At 36.4% G+C, this 24,475-nt stretch overlaps 1 protein-coding gene across 2 annotated transcripts in view; it reads right to left on the reverse strand.

Annotated features, from left to right (window-relative positions):
• Positions 1 to 24,475, reverse strand: part of FBXW4 (F-box and WD repeat domain containing 4) — a 73,965-nt gene that overhangs the window by 20,285 nt on the left and 29,205 nt on the right. Inside the window, exon 6 of one of the 2 annotated variants that reach the window (XM_026670553.2) lies at positions 1,408 to 1,473. The exons of the other annotated variant lie outside the window; for it this stretch is intronic. Coding sequence (XP_026526338.2) covers positions 1,408 to 1,473 — 66 coding nt within the window. The remainder of the gene's footprint in view (positions 1 to 1,407; positions 1,474 to 24,475) is intronic. 2 annotated transcript variants of the gene reach the window in all.

The following is a 24,475-nucleotide window of genomic DNA, read 5'->3' on the forward strand; positions in this document are numbered from 1 at the left end:
TAATGATGACTTGTGTGTTTTGAAAATCAATAAAACTTGTTTAAAAAAAAAAAAAAAGAGTATTGAACAAGATAGTTCATATGAAGCCTCTTCTCAGTTTCTGACTGTGAGATCCTTGGATTTGCAAAGCCCAAATTCAAACTTCACTCTTATTTGGTCTTCAGATTCTCACCCACCTGCCCTGTTCAAAACAACTCAGACACTCTTAGAAAAAGACAAACGGGGTACAAAAGGATGGCATAGAGAGGTACAGACACACCTAATTTGATCCTTTTTCTGTGTAAAGGCCCAGTTTTCACCAGCACTATTCCTCACGTGAGGATGCTCAACCAACTATAGCTATATCTAAATTATGCCATGTCCACTCCTCCCCATTTGAGAGGCCCAAGAGGGGCTGCCCAGTGGTATACTGCATTCCACTACAACTGAAAAGGGAGGGATCATGAATTTGCACCCACTATAAGAAGAATCTCATTGGGTAGCCTCCCAGGCTTTAGCTTTGCCTGTCAGTCAGGCTTTTGCCTTATTGAAAGATCAAACTCCATCCTGCCTGTTCATTACCTTAATCCTATTTTCTACATAGCTTTATTATCTGTGGAAGCTTCCTTGGGAAAGGCAGAAAAGGTGACATAGCCACTCCCTATTTGCTTGTAAGAATTGTTATTTCTATGTGCAGTAACCCAGAAAAAGTTCATGGGCAAGGAGGCTGGCTATATGAAGTAAACTGAACACCATATTCCCATAATTTAAATGCAATATTTAGATTAAGCCTTCTTAATGTAAAGAAACAATAATATTATTCTGTAGCACAGAATTATCAATTAATTTTATAAGCATACTGCTCTGCAAAAAGATTTCTGTGTACATAACGTTTTTTTGTGAATCGTTGCACTTACATCTCAGGGAATTAGAAATCTTAAAGCATGTCATGTATTTATTCCTTATATTTAAATGGCAAAAATCCACAATAAGTTACCAAATATGATAGCAATAACCAAATTTAGGTGCATAAGTCACTTCTCGATATAGGTAGGTTCATTTATGCCAATAAAATGGATTATTGGCATTAAATTTATACTAATAATTTAATTGTTCGACAGAAAAGAAAGGGAAGGCAAGCCAACTGTTAGCATTATATCAGAATAGACAAAAAAAGGTCCTGCAGACTCACATTGCCAATAACTAGGGAAATGAGACACAAAGCATAGAAAAGGTTACTATTTTATATTAGGATGGATGGAAGGCTGAGTGAACCTTGACTCCTGTCAGGATCGAACTACAGGCTATGGGCAGAGTTTGCTTGTAATATTGCATTTTAATCACAGCACCACCAGGGCTCCTATAGGGTTCTTCCCCTATTTAGAAAAACTAAATGAGTTCATTAGTTCCTATTCATGCCATTCTTACCTCCCTAAGTCCCAGACTCTCAAAGGTGAATTATGTCCACAGCATGCTGTTCCAGTCACAAATGAACTATTAAAGAAGAAAACAAGGAATATTAGATTTGTATCACTATTAAATATCTGTGCTATAAGTAAATGAATATGCTAAAGACTTGTGAATAAGAGTTTCCATGCCTGACAGTTCAACAAAGAAAGAACAGTACAAATCTCAAGAAGTCCATGTCAAGTCATTTAAGTCAGACAACCATCTCCAATTTGTATAATCCTCCATGCTAGCTGAGTTTATTAGATTAAAGTCCAATATCACCAGAGGGCAGCAGATTAGAGAGAACTGGAATAAGGAATACGGGAAACTATTCTTTTAATACCAATTCTGACACACAGAACAATAATATAGGCAAAATCATAACTGTGCTATAATGATCATATGATATCGATTTCCTAAAACAAGGAAAGCATCTGTCAGCAAACTATTTCAAAATGAATCATCCTAATATCTGCAACATTATTCCATTTTGGACATTCTCCAAGAGGCGAGGAGGAACACCACCACCACCACCACCCCCGTTTCCTGGCCTTTCAGAAATATTTAAAGAACTGGCCCTTTCATGCTGCGTGGGGCTAAAAGAGGAGCATACAGCGATAGAGTTAGTTGATGCCCTGAAGGCCCTCCCCCTGCCTTTTAATTTATATTTAATATCAAATTTTAGCAATCCTTGTCTTCATTTTAAATATTTTATATTCAGTTTTTATGCTTTAACCTTTTTGTTTGTAGCCAGAGTCCTTCTCTGAGGGAGATGTGTGACTGGTAGGGAGAATTACATAGGAATACAGCTGAAGCTTGGATTGGAAAGATTAAATGGAATGTTGCACTTCCTTTAAGCTCTCTAAATATAATCTGCTAATACAATGATCTTCTTTCCTTTTCCAATTAAGAAAACTGACGAACACAATACAGAAGCCTGATGATGGCAGATGAGATTCTGCCAAAACGTTGCTACAACTTTAAAAGCACAACTATAATGACGTGGGAAAATACCCGAACAAAGCTGAATAACATACATACATACATACATACATACATACATACATACATACATATATATATATATATATATATATATATATTTGTATATTTAGTTATATACTGTATATAAATCTATAACATTTCTGACTTTGAAGAAGTACATTAACTACACTTGTATAATTTTTGTTTTTAGTCTTACAATCTGTATGTTTTATTTTTTAAAAAACGTGTATAGTATTGATAATTTAAAGCAAAGATGTATTTCCAAAAGAAATATTTATGAATGAACAGATCTTGATTGGGATTGCACAATTATTGCTCAATGTAATATTAGTACAATTTTCATGCAGAATATACTGAAATTTTTATTACATAAAAAGTATAAATTTTAATGTCAACATCTCCACTACGTTATTGTTTATAAATGTCAAAAAAAGAAGAAAAAGATGAAAGTGCCTCTAAAAATAATACAGGTAGTCTTCTACTTATGGACACTACTGAGCCCCAAATTTCTGTTGTTTAGTAAGAAAGTTATTAAGTGAGTTTTGCCCCATTTTACAACCTTTCTTATCACAGTTGTGAAGCGAATCATTGACATTGTGAAGCCAGTAACACTGTTAAGTGAAACTGGCTTCCCCACTGAATCTGCTAGTCAGAAGGTTGCAAAAAATGATCACATGACCCCAAGACACTGCAACCATCATAAATACACTCCAGTTGCCACCTTCTTAGGGCTGATAAAAAGTGTCTGACTCAAAGTTAGCTCCCTTGTGGATGCGGCAGCCCAAAACTCACTGAATCCAGCGTTCTAGCCTAATGCCTTAATCACTACATCAAAAGGCGAACCATGCCTAATTTCTTTGTAAAAAAGAAGTTTCATTTCCAATTTGATTCCTAAAATTTTCTGAGTAGTGCTGTCAATATTTCTCCAATACTTTGGGTGGGTGGGGGTGCGGGTTATATGTCCCCACATTATGACAGAATATTTCTTCTTGGAGTTTCTTCTTTTCTTTTGTGGAGCTTCCAACATTTATTGCTGCATGATTTATCTATTTTGGCTATTATTGATAGATTCACTAAAACATTTTATACCAGTTCTTTCTCAAAGCATAACTTGGATGGAATTTTATAGAGTTGTTCTTTACTACTGATTTTTACATACAAGTGCCCTTCTCTCTAAACTAAAAAGCGACTATATTACATAGCACTATATGGATCAGAACTGACCATCCATTTTACTGGTAATGTAATGTAGTTAAAGAAGTTAAAAAATTATATTCACAACTATTTATGAAGAAAGTGTGCCTCCTTCTCTCTAAGAGATAAATTCAAAGAAATTCAATTCAAAATGTTTATTAGTCTTGAAATTCTGATAAAATGTAATCCGTTCACACATTAAACCACCCATCCCTAAGTAGCTGCGCTTAGATGTACTGGAGTACAATTCTCATATTCTTGAAAGGCAAACATATTTCTAACATTTATAAGTCTTCCATCACATTTTCAGGACATAAACATATTAACTTTTTGGATTTTGCTTCGTTAAGATCTACATTGAGAATGCCAAGAATCTGAGCTAACAGACTGCTTTTTATGCATCAGCTAGCAGCATATTCTTTTCACCCAAATGTCTAAACACAAGATTTCATTCCATACCTCATGGGCTACCCAAGATAAGTCTTCAGAACATCTGCAAGCTCTTAAATATAGGGCGGCACATCAATTGATCCCCCAAGTCAGCAAGCAGTCTTGTACTCAATGGAGCCCAGAACTAAAAAAAAAAACCTGAATTTTGTCTCTTTTTGTCTCTTTAGCATAAGCCATTAATAAATGGTAAAGCCAATTACCGTGGTTAGAAACATAATAGCAGCTTGGAAATCACTGAAGTGGGCAATTCAGTTTTTAAGATTTCTGTCTTGCTTTTTCTCTCTCTCCCTTGCTCAACACAGACACACAGGTCTTTCAGAAGAAGGTATGCAACATCCTTCCAGTGGCTGCACAGGTCTAAATTAGCATCAAGGTATGTCAATAGGACTGAAGAGAGGGGTGGAGACCATCAACACTAATCCCCGCTATTCTGCTTGTATAGCCTGTTGTGATTGGGATTAGAAATTTCTTGGTGGGTTGGCTTGCAAATTGCACCACTTCCAGCAAACTACACAGAATCTGAACCACAAATTCTTCCCATTCTAGAAGAATCCGAAAGTCCCCATAATTCAAATAAAAACAATTTCTAATATTGAGGGCAAATATAAGGTCCTATGTTGCATTTCACTTCCACAACTGTAACCTTTGTTGTTAGCACAAAAATTTATTTTTAAAATGTCTGACCTGTAATTACAAAGAAGAAAATGTCATTTGCTCCTCTAACATTATATACTTTGTTTTGTTATGAAGAAGTAAAATTGGGATTAAAAACTTTCAGAATAATAGCAATAGAATTACATGCCCTGGATATATTTAGATCCACATATTCTTTTTACAATTGCTGCATCCTAATTTTCTCCAAATAAATTCTTCATGCAAAGAATGGCATATCTACTATCACTTCATCTAATTCTTCCTAAATATATTGATAATGAAGACGCCACTATCAATATCAATCTATTTCTTCCTGCTCATCTCTTGCAAACTGATTTTGGGAAAATATAAGTATCTCAAATATTTTCATATCTGCTCAATCCTAAATTGGTTTAATTTAATCTTCCATATTAGAAATGCCTCTCAATCTTCATCTATTATTGTTTGAAGTGTTTAAGAAGGAACAACCCATTCCAAACAAATTCCTTCCAGGTACAATAATAATCTTCTAAATTAGAAATATCCCTCAATCTCCATCTATTATTTTATTCGACAAATCTTCCACAACTGACAAGGAAATATGGTTGGGAAAAAGTATTTTTTATCTCCTACAGAAAGTAGACAGAAGATTCTGAGAGAACTTCTAACACTTACATTTTATTCAGCAAGTCTTTCCATTCCACAGTTTCCCTTTAGGGATGGGTAGGGGATAAGCAAAGGAGAATTGTCTCTGTCCCCCTAAGAACAAACAACAAGCAAGGAGAACTTAATGTTGCATTTTCTTCATTTATCTCCCATTTTTCAAAGCTCCTCCCACAGCTTTGGGCATAGGGTGCTACATCTCTCTATTGTAGTAACCCTACCAGTGGCCTTGTTCCCCAAATCAGGATCCCTTTACTTCAGACTCCAAAGAATCAGTAGATTCAGGATGAGCTTGTGCAACTATTGCAAATGAACTTGTTGTAATAGAGATTGGAAACATGAGCATCATTAGCTGATTTCTATAATCTTTCTATGTTTGAATAGCCTTTTCAGTTAATTAGATATTTTACTCTGCGTTTCTTGTGCCAGGAATCCAAACTATAATTCCCTTTTCAATATTTTTCCTCTCCCATCATCGAGCCAGGTATGTGGCAGAAGCGCACATGGGGCAAGAAATTTTAGGAGCATAGATATGAAAGGTAAAATCAGAAAACAATTGTGCCCACCTCATATAAGATGTAGGCAATCTTAATGCTCAGATGTTCTTAACAGTAACTCTGACCACACTACAGAGTTATATAGTGATATAATCCACAACACCGCGGTTATCAGGTTATCTATCTGTGTTTTATTTTACTGTATAGCTTACATGAACATACTGTATATACTCGAGTATAAGCCTAGTTTTTCAGCCCAATTTTTGTGCTGAAAAAATCCCCCTCGGCTTATACTCGAGTCAGATTCCCTCTGAAAAAAAAAAATGGTGTGGAGTCGTGGCCTCCGGCGGCAGCGACTCCCAACAGCCCCAGCCGGGAAGGGAAAGGCAAAAGCGCTTTGCCTTTCCCTTCCCGAGGCGGCGAGGACTGGGGCGCGCGGCGGTAGTGACTCCTGACTCAGGGGCCTCCGAGGGAGGGGAAGAGAGTGACTCCTGCCTCCCGCTGTCATCATCATCTTCTTCTTTTGGGTTAGTGAATCAATTAAACCTTTCATGATAGTGAGATCGTTTCCCAAATTAATTATTTTTATTTTTGAAATTTACCAGTAGCTGCTGCATTTCCCACCCTCGGCTTATACTCGAGTCAATAAGTTTTCCCAGTTTTTTGGTGTAAAATTAGGTGCCTCGGCTTATATTCGGGTCGACTTATACTCGAGTATATACGGTACCTTTCCTTGCATGTAAGAAAAAGGAAACTGCCCAGAAAGGATATGGAACCCAACAAAATAAGAATACTGTACTAAAGAAACAACCACAAGAAGTTGTGGTTCCCACAAGAAGGCAACATTGAAAATTGAAGACATGATTGACTGTACCCAGTGAGTGCTCATTAATGCCTCCACTTCAACATGGGAGAGCAGTCATCAAATAGAGTTCAATAGGGCTGTGTCCGAGATCTATACTGCTCAACATTTTTTATCAATGACTTGGACAAAAGTGTTGAGGGAATGCTTACCATGTCTACAGGTTATATAAAGCTAGAATGGATGGCTAACACTACGGATCTGACATGCAATGAAATGAATAAACTGAATTTAGTAAGAAGAAATGTAAGCTTTACATCTAGGTCAAACAAAAAATGAAAGGCACAAATATAGCATGAGTGAGATCTGGCTTGCTACCAATTATATATCTAAGGAGAGATATTAGTCTTCAAATATCTGAAGAGTTGTCATATAGAAGGGGGAGTGGATTAATTCTATATTATCCAGAGATAGGACCAGAATCAATGGGTTAAAACTATAGATAAATATGCTCAGGCTAGATATTGGAAATAATTTCCTGATTATAAACAGTCTGCCAGCAGAACAACTGGCTGCCACATTAAGTGCGGAATTTTCTGGATGTATTGCTAAAGGAGAAGTGAAACGTCTTCAAAGAAAAACCAGAAACTCCAGTTGCCTCTTGAAAAAGTACCTATTATGGTATTTGTTTTTGAAATAGATAATTGGAATGCTATGAGATTTAATGTTTAATTATATATTTAATTACTTTATGGATTTACTATTTTAGTAAGTAGAATGTACTAAGCAGAATTGGATAAGGAATTAGGTGTTACCTTAAATGTTAATGTAGGGGAGCAATGGAAAGGCATCATACTTCGATTGGTGATTTCAGGAGAAATATTTTGTTAATATGAATGAGATAAATGGATAATTGAAAAGAATGGACAAAAGATATAAATATAATGATTTAAATTAAGATGAAATAAATAAAATAGAATTAAGAAGAGTGGAAAGCGGGGAGAAGTTATAATAAAGATATAGAAGGGTAATAAGATAGGTAATGGCATATAAGCTGAACATGAATTTAATTGAAGTCCATACAAAGAGAGGTAATCCGGGGCCAAGCTACTTTTTAAAAAGAAGTTTTATGTTTTTGTGTTTTGTGTGTGTATGTCTGATTGAGATTTAATAAAACCTTGGGAGAAAGCGAGAGGAATATTTGTAAACAAGGCAGAGGGAAATATGAATATGATGAGTATAAAATGGATAAATATAGAAGAAATGTAATTGAATAAGAGTAAAGAGAAATAATGAGAAATTTGTTAAAAAATATTTAAGTGGAAATGGGATATATTAGAATTGTATTGTATAAAACAATGTTTTATTTGCCTTGTAAAATTTATAATGGAAAGAGGTTCAATGTCTTTAATGTTTAATGATGCTTTGTTTGTCTGTAAAATTAATAAAATTTGTTTAAAAAAAAAAAAAAGTACCTTAGGTCTCTTTTCTGGAGTTTTCAAGCAGAGGCTGGATGGTAATCTCTTTAAAAAGGTCTAATAGAGCCTGACTGAGCAGCAAGTTCAGTCGTAGAGTGTAAATAAAATCTAAGGTTCTCCTTATAACTTTTTAAAAAATCTTTAGTTTTTGTCTCATCTTAAATCAATAATTTTATCTGAGACTACAGTCTTTTATATACTGGACTACAGTATCTGGATTACATATTCAGGTTTTAATCTGAGTCCTTTCTCTCATCTTCGCATCTTGTAAATTAGTTCTAATTGTCCCATTCTCAAAACTACTGTATATAAAGAATCAATGAAGCAAGAGAAAGCTAGGAGAAAGCTATTTCTTAGGAACAGATCTGGTGTATGACAAAGTAGGTTAACAACATCTGTTTGGACAAAGGGTTTGGATATAGGGAAGGAATGAACCTAAGTGTCAAAAAAGAAACAGAGGGACAGAGCATGCTGACAAGAGAGCCTCTTCCAACCACAGAACTGCATTATCCACACAGACGTAAACTTATGCAGCCTTTGAGTCTGCACCAACACGTTAGTGCGAGAGTAACCACCAAAGCTGTCAGATCCTTCACCAACATGCCCATCAATGCACTCAGCTTTTCCCAACACACATTGGCATTTTAATTACTGTTGGGTAAACTAATTTGTCCAAATGAAGGCAACTCAGTCTCATAGAATATGCAGGCTCCCTGACCTCTGACAGGCAATGACACAAGATACAAAAGGAGGCAAAGGAAAGCTTTTTTTAAATCAGAGCCTTATTACTCTCTATTACTCCAATTAGTGAAGCTTCAGTACTTTGAATTGGGGGGAAATTGCAATTAAATCAATTTTTGATGGTCTGGAAGTGGGTTACCAAACCGCCTGGCCTGTGAAATACTGATATTATAGCAACAAAGGTTAAAGTCTTTGTCAGCACCTGTGGACCTTCTGTCTTTCCTATATCTTCCTCCATGCTGGTCCTGTTTCTCTCTAAAATAAGTCATTAGAACATGTCATGTCTTATTGTAGCTGCCATCAACCTGCTAACCTAATCAGCTGACATCATTATGGAAAGTAATTCCTACAGTTATATTTAGTGCTAAGGTCACACAAACTTGCAGCACCCCCTCCCTTCTGGAAAATGATGGAAGGAGGGTCCTAACATTAGAAACATAGTCAAGGGTAGGAAAGAAGTAGGCATTGCATAGCAAATGGTCTCAAGATGTGTCTGCATTGAGCAGCATTTCCATATGTCTGCATATTCTCATGAGATGGCTAGACATTGAGAAAACATTCTTCTCTCCAGAGAAACCTCACACAAACAGCAAATATACAATCAGCAGATTAGTGTTGATAGAGCAGTTTCTAGTTTTCATATAGTTATGAATGGAAAGAGGAAGTAACACCACCAGCAGTTACTGCAACAAGAATATTTGAGAGATACTCTGGAAAATCAGAATGCAACATAATAAAAAACATTTGTATTGTTACATTTTCCTTTGATTTGGTCTCAGGGCTAAGTATTGTATGCTGTTTATATACAACATTTATATGTATTTTTATTTTCAATATTACTTTTTTTGCATAGCATGGATTTTTAAAATTATATTCTACTACTTATCTACTGCTAGTTATTGACTTGTATAAGATTATAAGATCATTTAATGTTAATGCTATTCACAATGTATATGGTACATCTCTGTTTCTTTCAGTTGTATCATTATTTTACAGCTCTATGCAATTAATCTTTTATCTACATTCTTGATAGGCTGTATACATAAATTGTTATGCCTCTGGTTTTTTTTTTAAAGAAATAATTTTATTTTTCCTTTTACAATTTCAGGTAGTTACATTAGTGTTAACATCTCTGGGAGTTTAAAAGCCTATAGTTTTAAACATTTTTATGCCGTTCTTAAACTGAATTTTTCAAAAATAAATATATATTTAGCTAAAAGAGAAGAGTTAGACAAGGATGTCTATTGGCCCAGTAATTTTGCCTTTGATCTTTGTCAGTTAAAAGAGTGTTGAGATCACTCTTTTCATATTGCAATAAGGCAGAATTAACAATAGATTTTTCCAAGACAAGATCCATATATCTTAGTACCCAAAACAGTGAATCTGGCAGTTAGGTGGGCATACCGTCAAGCAGGTCAAGATATTTAAACAGTAATTTTACTAGCCTGTGGCAGTCAAAATGCTCATCTGGATTCTGTGGCTCAAATGCACAGAAATCAGCAGTTTAAATTTATTTTATTTTTTTGCCTAAGATACACAGTTTACACTTACTGCAATCAAGTTATTTGATTCAATTAGGACTGTATAGCAACAAGACTATCAATTTGTCCTATCAATTTTTTCAGAAATGTCTCTTCTCTGTGAAGTTGAATCTAGCTTCTGGTAAAATATTTTTACTTGCTTAGCTAAAGGTACTTTGTAACCCATTTGGCTTGTTTCTTCTAATTTTATCAAACAACTTGATATCCTCTTGGATATCACACTAATGAAATTGAATTATTGTGGGTTTCCCAGGGATGTTTATCTTGAGCCCAGTTTGCTGTTCTTCCACATGATATATTCATTTTAAAAAATCACATTTCAGATTCTAAATCATCTTCTTATCTATTTCAATTCCCTAATTCAGAGCTGGTTTAATATCCACCACAAAGCATTACTGGAGGGGAAATATAGAAGTTCTTTTGAAGCACAGCACTGTGTGTTATAGGTACCATAAAATGCAGTCCATATCCCCCATAATCCCCATTCTTACAGGAACTTTAGAGTCTGATTTAAATTTATTAAGCACTGATAAATTTTATTTATTTTAAACACCATATTAACATAACAACTTTACTTTTGTAAATGTAGTAAAATTCTACTACACTGCTCAAAAAAATAAAGGGAACACAAAAATAAGACATCCTAGATCTGAATGAATGAAATATTCTTCTTAAATACGTTCATTACATAGTTGAATGTGCCGACAACAAAATCACACAAAAATTATCAATGGAAATCAAATTTAGCAACCCATGGAGGTCTGGATTTGGAGTTACACTCAAAATTAAAGTGGAAAAAAACACTACAGGCTGATCCAACTGATGTAATGTCCTTAAAACAAGTCAAAATGAGGCTCAGTAGTGTGTGTGGCCTCCACGTGCCTGTATGACCTCCCTACAATGCCTGGGCATGCTCCTGATGAGGTGGCGGATGGTCTCCTGAGGGATCTCCTCCCACACCTGGACTAAAGCATCCCCCAACTCCTGGACAGTTTGTGGTGCAATGTGGCGTTGGTGGATGGAGCGAGACATGATGTCCCAGATGTGCTCAATTGGATTCAGGTCTGAGGAATGGGCAGGCCAGTCCATAGCATCAATGCTTCATCTTGCAGGAACTGCTGATACACATGAGGTCTAGCATTGTCGTGCATTAGGAGGAACCCAGGGCCAACCGCACCAGCATATGGTCTCACAAGGGGTCTGAGGATCTCATCTCGGTACCTAATGGCAGTCAGGCTACCTCTGGCGAGCACATGGAGGGCTGTGCATCCCCCTAAAGAAATGCCACCCCACACCATTACTGACCCACTGCCAAACCGGTCATGCTGGAGGATGTTGCAGGCAGCAGAACGTTCTCCATGGCATCTCCAGACCCTGTCACGTCTGTCACATGTGCTCAGTGTGAACCTGCTTTCATCTGTGAAGAGCACAGGGCACCAATAGCGAATTTGCCAATCTTGGTGTTCTCTGGCAATTGCCAAACGTCCTGCACGGTGTTGGGCTGTAAGCACAACACCCACCTGTGGACGTCGGGCCCTTATACCACCCTCATGGAGTCTGTTTCTGACTGTTTGAGCAGCCACATGCACATTTGTGGCCCGCTGGAGGTCATTTTGCAGGGCTCTGACAGTGCTCCTCCTGTCCCTCCTTGCACAAAGGCGGAGGTAGCGGTCCTGATGCTGGGTTGTTGCCCTCCTAGGGCCTCCTCCACGTCTCCTGATGTACTGGCCTGTCTCCTGCTAGTGCCTCCATGCTCTGGACACTACGCTGACAGACACAGCAAACCTTCTTGCCACAGCTGGCATTGATGTGCCATCCTGGATGAGCTGCACTACCTGAGCCACTTGTGTGGGTTGTAGACTCCGTCTCATGCTACCACTAGAGTGAAAGCACCACCAGCATTCAAAAGTGACCGAACCATCAGCCAGAAAGCATAGGAACTGAGAAGTGGTCTGTGGTCACCACCTGCAGAACCACTCCTTTATTGGGGATGTCTTGCTAACTGCCTATGCTTTCCACCTGTTGTCTATTCCATTTGCACAACAGCAAGTGAAATTGATTGTCAATCAGTATTGCTACCTAAATGGACAGTTTGATTTCACAGAAGTGTGATTGACTTGGAGTTACATTGTGTTGTTTAAGTGGTTCCCTTTATTTTTTTGAGCAGTGTATATCATGTGAATACTCCTCCCACAGATGGTTAATAACCACTAATAATATAGTTTAGGTACTTTTCTATGATATATGATGAACCATGATTACACTGATGTAATTCACTTACCCATAGTCATTAGATCCATCAGGCTGACATAACTATGCCCATAAATTTGTATATTAGTGTTTTTTAAACCATTTTAACTCTTTAGACTTTTAAGTCACTGTCATTCCTTTATACACTATTTTAACCACATTACTATATTTTTATATTTACAATATTAATATTAATAAATTTGCCTGCAGATTTTATATTTCACACTAGCTATTTTTATTTTAATTGTTATCCCATAGTTTTATCAAAATTACATAAATCTATTCTGTATTTACTTTTGTTTTTGATGGCATATCATCATCTTTATAATCTTAATCTTAAATATTTAATGCTTACCTTGTGCTGGTAATTTAAATTTTAGTCATATCTTATGCAGATTAGATTATTACAGCAACAAAAATTATATACAACCATAATTTTATTTTTTGAATGTTATATTATGGCTGTTAATGCCCAGAATAAAGATACCACCACTACTACTACTATTACTATTACTAATTTTTAAGCTACTAACTCAAGTAAGACATTGTCTACATATTTAGAGGAATCAATTAGTTACAGGTGGTACAATAGCATTTTTGGAATATTATTAAGAATGTTCACTGACCTCTCTTTTGCATAGTCTCTCTCCCTGCCACCCATGGACACATAGAATCCAAGCAGAAAAAAAATACTTCAGGGACTCAGGTTATACTTGTCTCTGTTCCTTATCAGGCTATATCCCTATTTGCTTGGCTTACTTTCTTTTTAAGATAAAAGCATTCAAAAATGTAATATCAACCTGAATTACTTCCAGATGGACTTTTAATGTGCACTGACAACAGCTCATTGCATCATTTTTATACACATCCATGCATTATATTTTGGTCAACAGTCCCTTTACCATTTTTTTTCTATAATATGGAAAAATTGTTACTGTATCTGGTAATATATGGAAGTACGACTTTCCAAAAGTGATGGTGTTTTTTTGGAAAGGAAATGAGAGATTTGATGGCTGTGGTAACATTCACTGTTTATATATTTCTCATCCTTTAATCTCTTAAATATACTAATTAATATGAAGGTGCACATAGATAATTAAAATCAATTGCAGAATTAACTAATATACTAGTTACCTAATATGAAGATACATGCAGCTTTTTAAAATTATCTGTTCCATTTTGAAAGATATTGGATGACTTGCCTCCTTCTATCCATCTTGCCCACTGCAAAAAAGTTTGTTTCCTTGTCACAGAATACAGAAATACAAATATGAGAGTATTATCGTAGGAAGAGTCAGCCCAGACAAATAAATAGCTGGAGTGTTTTGAAATAAAATTACTTTTTTCACAAAGTAGTCTTCAAAAAGAATGGGTGTGCAAATACAACAAATGCTTGCAAGTATGCTCAAAACCACCCCCTTGCTTGGTAGAATGAAGAGTGATATGAAGAGAGAGGTTCAGGTACAGCTTTAGGTTCAGAACAAATATTCAGAAGTCCAAGAACATACAACTATGATTTCAATTTGATATGAAAGATGGGAAGAGCACAGTGTTCCATGCACCTTGGTGTATAGTCTTGCTGGCCACATGACCACATAAATGTTTTCAGACAACCCTGGCTCTCTCAGCTAAGAAACAGAGAGGAGCTCTGCCTCCTAAGACTCGGACACAGGGGAAACCTTTGCCTTTACTTTTATGAAAGATATAGTACAGATTCCTCTGAGATTCAGCACTCAACATTTATAAGCTGTATAGATATATAATTGTTATTCTATAAAGAACAAGACAATACATAGGAACATGTGAGAAAAAAAATGCCTATCTGGACACAGATCCAGTTTTTATCCAGAATTGGTTATTATTTCAGTTTAACAGAATCTGCTATTAATTTGGTTGCTTTGGAAATATTTCTAAGAATTAAAGTGGCTGTTAGAAGAAAATTAGAAAAGAGAAATGTCAAAACTGCTGATATGTATGAGAACATCTATCTACCATAAAAGATAGAACTGTTGGTAGCTGGACAAAATAAGCGAGCAACTCTTTAAGACTGAGAGCCACATTCAACCTTGTGTCTGAATGATCAGGAAAAGATTGGTGAGAACACAGCAAAACAGGTGAAAAAACATATCACAAAAATATTTGTTATATTAAATAAATGCGCAAATTAAAACAATTGTATCTGAAAGCAACCAAAAACTCAGTTGAATCAAAAGTTGGAAAAATCTGATTAGGAGAACAGGTCTAATTTGGTCAGTGTAGTAGATGATACCTGTTCAACCTCTGATCTTACTACCTAGTGGAAGGGAGCCCACAGTCTCTCGTGGTCAATGATTCTACTTGTCAAATTGATCTTACTATTAGAATAACTTTCCATTATTTAAAATGGAACAACCTTCTTCTAACATATTACCTCAGTTTACTTTATCATCACTTTTAGATGGGCCAGTTTATCTTTTGTAAGAGCCTGTTTGGACTGGAGCAGGGGTGTCAAATTGGCCGGATGCATCATGCGCAGGCCATGCCCACCCCAGCTCTGTGAATGGGAAAAATGTCATGAAACGTCACATGATGGCAAGGTGACATGGCAAGTTTGATACCCTTGGTTAAAGTACCATGTTAGAAAGAGACCACGAATTCTAGACCAACCTTAGGCATGAAAGCAGGCTGAATGGTTTTGGGCCAATCACTTTCTCTCAGCTCAACCCACCTCATAAGGTTGTTGCTGTCAAGAAGATAGGAAGGAATATTAGGTATATTTACTGCCTTGGGCTATTTATAATAATAATAAAGGAGATATATAAATAGTTGTTCACACATGTGGGTGCATATGTATGTATGTGAATTATGTGTCTGTGTGCACACATATATATTAGATATTATATTTTCCAAATAAAACAAGCAAATAAGATCTTTCTAAAAATCACATAGAATAATTTAAGAACCCATTAGGCGGAATTTCCTGACAGCAAGAACTATTAAGCACTGGAACAACTTGACTTCCAGAATTGTGGGTGCTCTATTGCTGGAGGTTTTAAAGAAAACATTGGATAACCATTTGTTTGATATGGAATGAAGGCTGTTGCCTTGAGCAGGGGCAGGGTGGGCTAGTTCCCTTCCAACCCTATGATTCTATGAGCTATGTCAATTATTAAACAGTCTACGAATTATCTAAACAATAGGAAGATCAGTTCCTGAAGTGAAAATTCAAGTAAGATCCCTTAATGTGACTTCGCTGGTTTTTATGTTTACAAAGTTACTTAGATCAGCAACTGACACCCACATATTCATGAGTACTGTAGCATTTATAATCTAGAAAACTTCATTAATTTCCCCTCTCCGCTATTAAAATAAATAAATAAATAAAAAACAAAGAAGAGGGGATCAACCTATTTTCCAAAGCACTAAAAGGCAAGACAACAGACAATGGATGGAAACTAATCATGGAGAGAAGCAACCTAGAACTAAGGAGAAGTTTCCTAACAGTGAGAACAATGACTTGCCTTCAGAAGTTGTGGGTGTTCCATCACTGGAGGCTTTTAAAAAGACACTGGATGTCCATTTGTCTGGAATGAAATAGGGTCTCCTGCTTGAGCAGGAGGTTGGACTAGAAGACTTCCAAGATCCCTTTCAACTCTGGTATTATGTCTGTTAAAAATAACAAGCTTTTTCATGATGTCATATGCATCAACTGTCATAGAGACAGCAACTATGACGCCAAACCATCCCTGGACATAATGCAAAGTACATATGCCCAAGGATCAACAAGAAGTCCAGAAAAAAACCAGAACAACCTCAAACTATATTATCGCCAATTAAAACAGATCTAATTAACACCCTCTAGATAATATAATAATATATTATAATAATATAATAATAATGATATTATTATATAGCTACTTACTTTTTCAATGTTGCTGGCCAGAGATGGTACGACCTATAATTGCACTATTCTCTTGGGTCAAGAGAAGGTATAAAGACTCTTCTCTCGGGTTCTGGTGCTTAGACACAATGCTATCAATTCTGACAACCAGGGGTGTCAAACTCAAGGCCCGGGGGCTGGATCCGGCCTGCGGGGTGCTTACATCTGGCCTGCAGGCCCACTATGGAACAGCGAAGGACCAGCCCACAGTGCCTCTGCCAGTGAAAACAGAGCTTGGAGACCACCACGGCCAAAAACGGAGCCCCAGTGGGCCAAGCGCGGTCTCCCTGAGCTCTATTTTGCTGGCAGAGGGCTGCAGGAGGCCATCACGGCCAAAAATGGAGCCTCGATGAATGACATTGAACTGGCCATTCCCATCCTGGCCATGCCCCTACCCGGTCCCCCGATGTCAGACACAACCCTGATGTAGCCCTCAATGAAATTGAGTTTGACACCCCTGCTATAAACTGTTCCTATGGAATGGCCAAGGTTCAGTAATATCATTGATAACTAAGGAAAATCTCTAATTGCATTAAGGAAAATATTAAGATCAATCAGACATTGTATATTTTTATCTCCTATTTACTTAGCTTTCTAAATTTTTTCACAGTAAAACAGCCTCTTGAGACAAAGCAATAGTTTAAACTGTGATTTATCTTTGATCTATGAATGTATGAAAATTAATACTTGAAAGAAGCAACCTTTCAGAAGAATTAGTCAAGTCATTGTATAAACAATATAACTATATCTAGCACAGCTGATGGAAATTCAAGTTTTTAATTGTTTCAAAATACTATTCATGCATATTCCTGATTCCTAAAATTTGAGAAAAAATATGGCATTCCTGTTTTAAAGGAGAAAGTACTGTACCAGAAAGTACTGGTCAAAAACAATATCAGGGATTCTGTTTTTTTAAAAAAACGATAGAATTACCCAGAAAATCAAGGGAGAGTATTAAATGGTCCTTGCTGAGTGATAGACTACATAAACAAGCTCTGTTTATTTTCTTATGTGTCATCTTCTGCCACTTTTCCTTCACTCCCCTGCAGGTTTCTAACAGCTGAGTGGAATGTGGATTGTTCTATGTCTTCCACACTGTGGAAAAAGAACACCATTCCTGTTTCTTTGCTAAGATGCCTACTCACACCCATATCTTACAAGAGGCTGTGAATGGCATTGTCAAAATCTTCAAAGCCTGCTCAGGTGTAAAGCTCCAGTGATTCCTTTTTGTGCTTTATTTGTTCTCTCCCTCCTCTGTTCCCCACTAGGTACATTCAAGCCACTTAACAACCAGGGAAATTGGGGTATATATGTGGGAATCATTCCTCCCACCTTGTTTCCTCATGCAATGACAAACAAGGGCAAAGGGGAGAAAAAAGACCCACAATTTCTAAGCAGCAGCTTGCTAACCCTTCACTGGGTAAAATTATTTTCCCTTAATTGCCTGGTGGGAATCATTTATTTAGGGAATGGGAATTCTGCCCCCCCCCCCAACACCAGCTACATGGAGCTATTGAAGTTCAGAGGGGCTTTCACCTGGAGACACTGGTAATTACCCCCTTTATTTTAAAGCTTCTACCTGTAGCTTCATACTTAGGACTGAACCCGCTCTGCAGGATGGCTTTGTTCCCACTAAATACAGCCCCTGAATAAACAGCCCCAGCAGCAGGAGTGCACGGCAAAGTGGTAATTTCCAGCCCGGCATAATTAGCCAAAGTTCTTTCAGCCACCATCTCTGAATAGTGCGACTTTGCCAAGGGAGGGTGCCCCATATGGGAATAGCAACGCCAGACATGCATGCAGGATACAGACAAAAGCTTCTTGGGGGATCAACATGTTGAGGGAGTGAAGAGAAATGGCACCTCTAACCAGAGAGTTCTCTATGCAAAGGATGAAGCACAGGTACCATCACAAAAGGCAGGCTCTCCTATCTTTAGAGTGAGCTACACAACTTATCCCAAGCTCAAAAACAGAATGAAGAAGAAAGTAGCGGTTGTATTAGAAAGTCTATTTTCCTAGGATACTTTAATTACTTTGACACCCCAAGGCAGAATTTATCATAAAGTGCTACTAGCCCAAAGATTGAAAAACAGTTTATTTCACATACAAATTAAAATGAACCATTTGTTTGGAATTTTCTCCTTAGGAATTTGTTCGTGTACTAGGATGTTACAAATTTTAAAAAAAATCATCCTCAATTTTATTCTTGACATCTGTCCCACGAAAGAGTCAAATAAGATACCACCGTAAGTCCCAGCATGCGAAAGATGCATAAGAACAATCTAACTCATCCATCTACCATTATCTGTGACACATACAGGGGATGCTTATTTAAAGCAAACAGACATGCAGGCAAAAGAAAGGAAAGAAATAAAATATCCTGACCATTCCAGTTTTTATTGGACTTATTTTCAGTGCAATGCTGAACAACATGAGGACAATTTTTGAAGAAAAAGCATAAAGTGGAATGTCAAGTGTCCTTCACAACTTTGTCTCTCTCTTTCATCATTTTAAACTCCTTTTCTGCTCCGTATGCCTTCATAGTCACCTAGCCATCAACTGGAACCTCAACTGCCTCACTGCCTTTTATTTTGCTATGCGAATTGGAAACTTGGAAACTTTAATCACTGATGCAATAGATGCACACACACACACACACACACACACACACACACACACACACACACTGCACGTATACATACACATATATACATATACATATATATACAATTTTGTTTGTATTTTCCATTGTAAAAATGTACATAGTTCTGCATAAAACTGGCTAAGGAACAAAGACAAATCCCAATTCCCACGGATAAGATCAGCTCATAAATAGTGTTCAGCTCATAATTTCTGTTCAGTTTGGAGATGTTCCTTTACCATGAAGATTTAGCAGTTATGCAGCAATTAGAAGCATACAGGAAACCCTGCCAGCAAAATTTGATGGCAGAGGCTGCATTGTCAAATTAGGAAAATCATCCAGGTATGTAAAAGGAGCAGACTATGTTACAGACTAAAAAATGATGCCTCTATGTAGTATTTAAAAACCCTTATTGCTGGTTACACATTACAGTGAGTTTTGATTTCTTATGTACATTCTCCGCACATACAGGGCGGGGGCGGAAATCACTGTGTGTAGTGACCTTCAGTAATGCATGCATCCTCTCTGTACTAAGACTGCAGAGTACAGACTGCAGGTACATTCTACAAATTAAAAAGTGTGTCTATTTTGTTTTTCTGCAGCTATGAAAGAACCACCAGAAATAAAATGGACCCCTCAAAATCAGGCTTCTTACGTTACCCTATTTCAAACATTCAAAAATCATAAATATTATTTTAGCCTCCAAGAGCAAATATAATAAGAGTGTACTTAGCTATTAGCTGTCCACACAATCAGAAACGTTCCTCTACAGCAGGATATCTACAGTGCTGGAGTTTCTATCACCCTGGTGGTGCCCACCATTTTGATATTGTTCATCATCTTCTGTGCATGCCCATCCCCCCACAAATAACTGTAAGGAAGTTAAATCTAAGACTCTTCCCATTTAATTTTACCTAGCAAATTATCTAATTCATTAGGAATATTTATTGAAATAAAAGCTGAAATTACCACACCAATCATAATCCTATTAAATACTTAACAAACTACCATCAACATTCCATATTTAGTCAGGCTGATGGAGAAAATGGTGTCATTTTAATCCAAGGAAGTCTCGGATTGAACAGATTATCTTGACTTTTCTAGTCTTGATTTAGACCTGGATTTGACACAAAGTCAGCTTCAGAAATACAGTATGTTACTCCTGGATTTTTTGGTGGCATAACTGATTATAAAGTTGCTAAAGCACTCCACCATGGTTCCACTTTTATCTCTCAATCGCTAGATTCTGGCTGTATTTAGATGAAGATTAGGTAAAAAGCAAATCAAGCATCAGGATGGTTCTTCTCAACCACTTAGGACTAGTCATAAGGATTCTGCCAGATTTGAAATACATATGGGAAAGGCCCAGCATCAACACGCAGTGTAGAAAGAGAGCAGAACTTTCTATAACACTATTATGGTAGAAGTACAATGAAAGCAGACTCAAATAATCAATATACTGATTCTGTTTATTTATTTAAGCAATTTACAGCTGCCCATTTCACAACACAGGTGAACAAGCCATAAACATACTAAATATAAACATAAACCAATAGAACAGAATATCTGTAGCTCAGGGTTGAACTGTGGGATCCTTGTTGTTTCTTGAATCTAAAAACAAACTAGATGAATTGTTATCTAGTTTGGTACTGAAACATCTGCAAGAAAACAACCAAGCTCACAGAGCTCAAAGGAGCCCCCATAAACATATGCCTGGATAAAAAACATTCCATTTTTCAACCCATAAAGACCAAGCAAACAATTTTACCACTAGGGTTGACTTAATCTCCATGCCACATGTCTGAAGGAATATTACTTAAGGAAAAAAGGATCAGGGCCATCCACTTCTCTCAGGGAATGTTCCATAGAGCAAGTGTTGCAACAGTGAAAGAAGTAATTCCTAGGCTTCCTTAGATGACATTCCTTAGTAGTAGAAGGAACCAGGAGCATTCCAACCTGACAGTTCTGATGGGGCAAGCAAAAATCAATAGGTTGGCATGTTTTATACTTTCTCAAATTCCTTAACTAGAGATGGTATGGTTTATAATTGCCCCATTATCATGGAACAAGGAAAAATATATATGGCCTTTTTTCAGCATAAACAAAAAACTCTTTTTGCAAAGAGACATTAACACTTCCAATTAATTCAGATCTTTGTAGGTTATAGATCTTGTGGATGTGCCCAAGATATATACAGAAATGATTTGTCCCTTGTCCATCCCAATTCATTATATAACCCACGTACTCTGAGCACATCCACAAGACATTTAACACAGAGCCGTGGTGACAAAGTGGCTCGAATGCAGTACTGCAGGCTAACTCACTGCTAACTCCAGAAGGTTGATTCTGAGTGATTCAAGGTTGACTCAGCCTTCCATCCTTCCAAGGTCAGTAAAATAAGGACCCAGACTGTTGGGGGAAATACACTGACTCCGTAAACCACTTAGAGGGTGCTGTAAAGCACTGCTATTGCTATATAGACCTAAGTTTTTGTCTAGATTTGAAGCTATATATCTAAATTCTAAAAAAATTCTAAAAGACACCCACCTACTGTATATAGGTCAGTGCAGAAACACATAGATAAAGCAGAATGGAAGAAATGCTTGCATCTTCCAATGATGCTATATGGTTGGATTCTAAGAAGCAAGGATTCAAGCAACAGGTGTGCCATTAAACAGCTGCCTTCCACTTTGACATTTCAGGATCAGTCTAAAAAAGAGAGTCAAAAAATGAAAAGCAGCCTTCAAACAAACTGCTCTTTCCAATTATCCTTTTTTTCTTTATCTTTCTGGAGTGGGGAAAGGTAACAAGCACTGACTCCTGATTCCTTTTCTGAAGGAAATAATCTGCTGCTGGTGGCTTTAAGCACCAAACATTTGCTAATAAATCTTTAAACCATCCATCACTTCTATGCAGTCTCCACTACTCAGAGGAAATGGGCTTCTCCTCCAATTAGCCAACCATGGAACAATCTTCATTTAACTTTTTTCAACAGGTGAAAAAAGGTGTTCAAAGCAGGCACTGAACTTTATGAGTTAGGGAAGAAGAAAACTGAATTAAATATATTTTAAGAAACATTTTCATATATACATACATATACATATATACATACATACATACATACATACATACATACATACATACATTCAAATAATCTGAACATCACAGTATATATATAAAACACCTGCTCTTGTGAAGACATTACTTAGATTGAAATGAACCAGAGTGAAAATACTCTATTTTCCCCCAAACCTCTTTTCAAACTATCTCCTGCATCAATCTATACCATCATTAGTATTTCAAAATGATCAAAACTTTTCTGTGAGTTTACATTTCTCTCATTTTGCCATGTCTTCCAAAGTTTCCCAGAACTTAAAAGGCCCATCATCCAATTACTTCTTTTTCTAATGAATAATACTTCATATTTACATATTGTATCTTAAGTTTTAAAAAATCGTACATGCATTCAACAACCATCCTGTACAGCAGGTTTGCTTATTTATTATAAATGTTTTTATATCACTTCAATAATATGGTCTCTAAGCAGCTTGCAACCAGCAAAATACCAAATTATATACAAATAAATCATAAGCGACATCAAAATATATCATAATAATCTATTAATATAATCACAAAATTTAGCCATATACATTATCAGAAACAATCTTCCTACTCCCAAGTAAGCAACTGTCATGCATCAGTGCCAAAATGCATCCTGGTAAAGCCACATTTTCAAAAAGCAAACAAACCCTTCTGGATGCAGTTCTTCTATCAGGCAGAAGGGTATTTCATAGGAGGAAGTTCCTGCAAAAATGCTGAGTCCCCTCTTCCTACACTTTGCAGCAGGTAAGGAATCTCACCAAACACTTTCTGCAGGCATGCCTTGGGTGAACAGATTATTTAATATTCTCAATAGAAAATGAAAGAACTGGATTTAAAAAAAAAACACCTGGAAACTTCACAGCTGAGATCACACTTGAACTTTCTGTACCACGCATCAAACTCTTAATCATTTATGCTGTATCCCATCTAACCCAGAATCAGTTATGTGAATCGATTAGAGTAGAAAGTCTCCCCACTTATTTTTACTAAAATTATAATGCATAGGTAAAAAATAGGAACAGTACATAAACTTTATTAAAGATTTTTTTAACACATGGCTCTCAAACATCAAATATTTAACTACTTTGTAAGCTATTTCAATTGGAAAAAATCATTATGATGGTCTGTACTACCTCGGATTTACAATTCTGGATTGTTGTGTTCACTTTCTATATTTTAACTGGTTTTCTCTCTCTCAAAAAAAAGTAGAATGGTTATTAAATGGTCTATTATTCTATCTAAGTTCAATGTGTATTTAAAAACTGAGTTCCATGCAATAAACATTATAATATTTTGTACTGTTTTCAGCTTTCTCTTTTCTGTTTTGTCTGCTTGCTTGCTTTATACTTTTATTTCTTTTCACTTTCTATGTAAATTCTCCAGTTTTCCTGGAAAAGGAGAGGAAGTTTAAATCTGAGGTTCACTGTTGTTGTTGTTGTCATGCTAAACAATTTATTTAACATTAATTAATGCCTAATCATTGCTGTGCCTTTTATTGTATATAACTCATGAAAGATAATTCTGATGAAATAGCTCATACATATACACAAAAACTGCCATCATATGAATATGAATCCCATTCTTGACTTGATACACTTTTCAATTCTGCCCAAAACATTATACAGGGATTCAGATACATGGCAATTACAGGCACCAGATCTAAGCTTTTCTCATATACATTGCAGTTTGTCAGCAGGAAGTTTCATTCTTATTATTTGTGATACATGAAAATCCCCTTTATCTTATTTCATTTCTAAAGGTATGAGAAATGCTCAGTTAAAGATTATGGATGCTGAATATTTTGTTTAGTTCTTTAAGCATTTTCTTCAGCATTATCATAACCTGATGGAAACCTTAGTATTTAAAACTTTAAAAAAGCAGTACGGATAATGCACTTCTTCAAATGTAGCCTACAGCTCCAAAACTGGATTGTAGAACAAAACATATATTGTGCATCTGTGTATATTAATCTATAAACACTGATAGCTCAAGACTAGGTTTCTTTGTCCATTATTTTTAAATGTTTATAAATGTATAAACTCAGATGAATTTTTTTTTAAAGAAAGCATTCTGTGAAGAGGCCCGGCACCCTCTTCCCTTAGTAATGAATCCTTGAAATGGAATGCCCTGC

The sequence above is a fragment of the Notechis scutatus genome, chromosome 4 (assembly GCF_049901735.1).
Source record: "Notechis scutatus isolate UNSWTSFEM ecotype Mainland chromosome 4, rNotScu1.2, whole genome shotgun sequence".
Lineage (NCBI taxonomy): Eukaryota > Metazoa > Chordata > Lepidosauria > Squamata > Elapidae > Notechis > Notechis scutatus.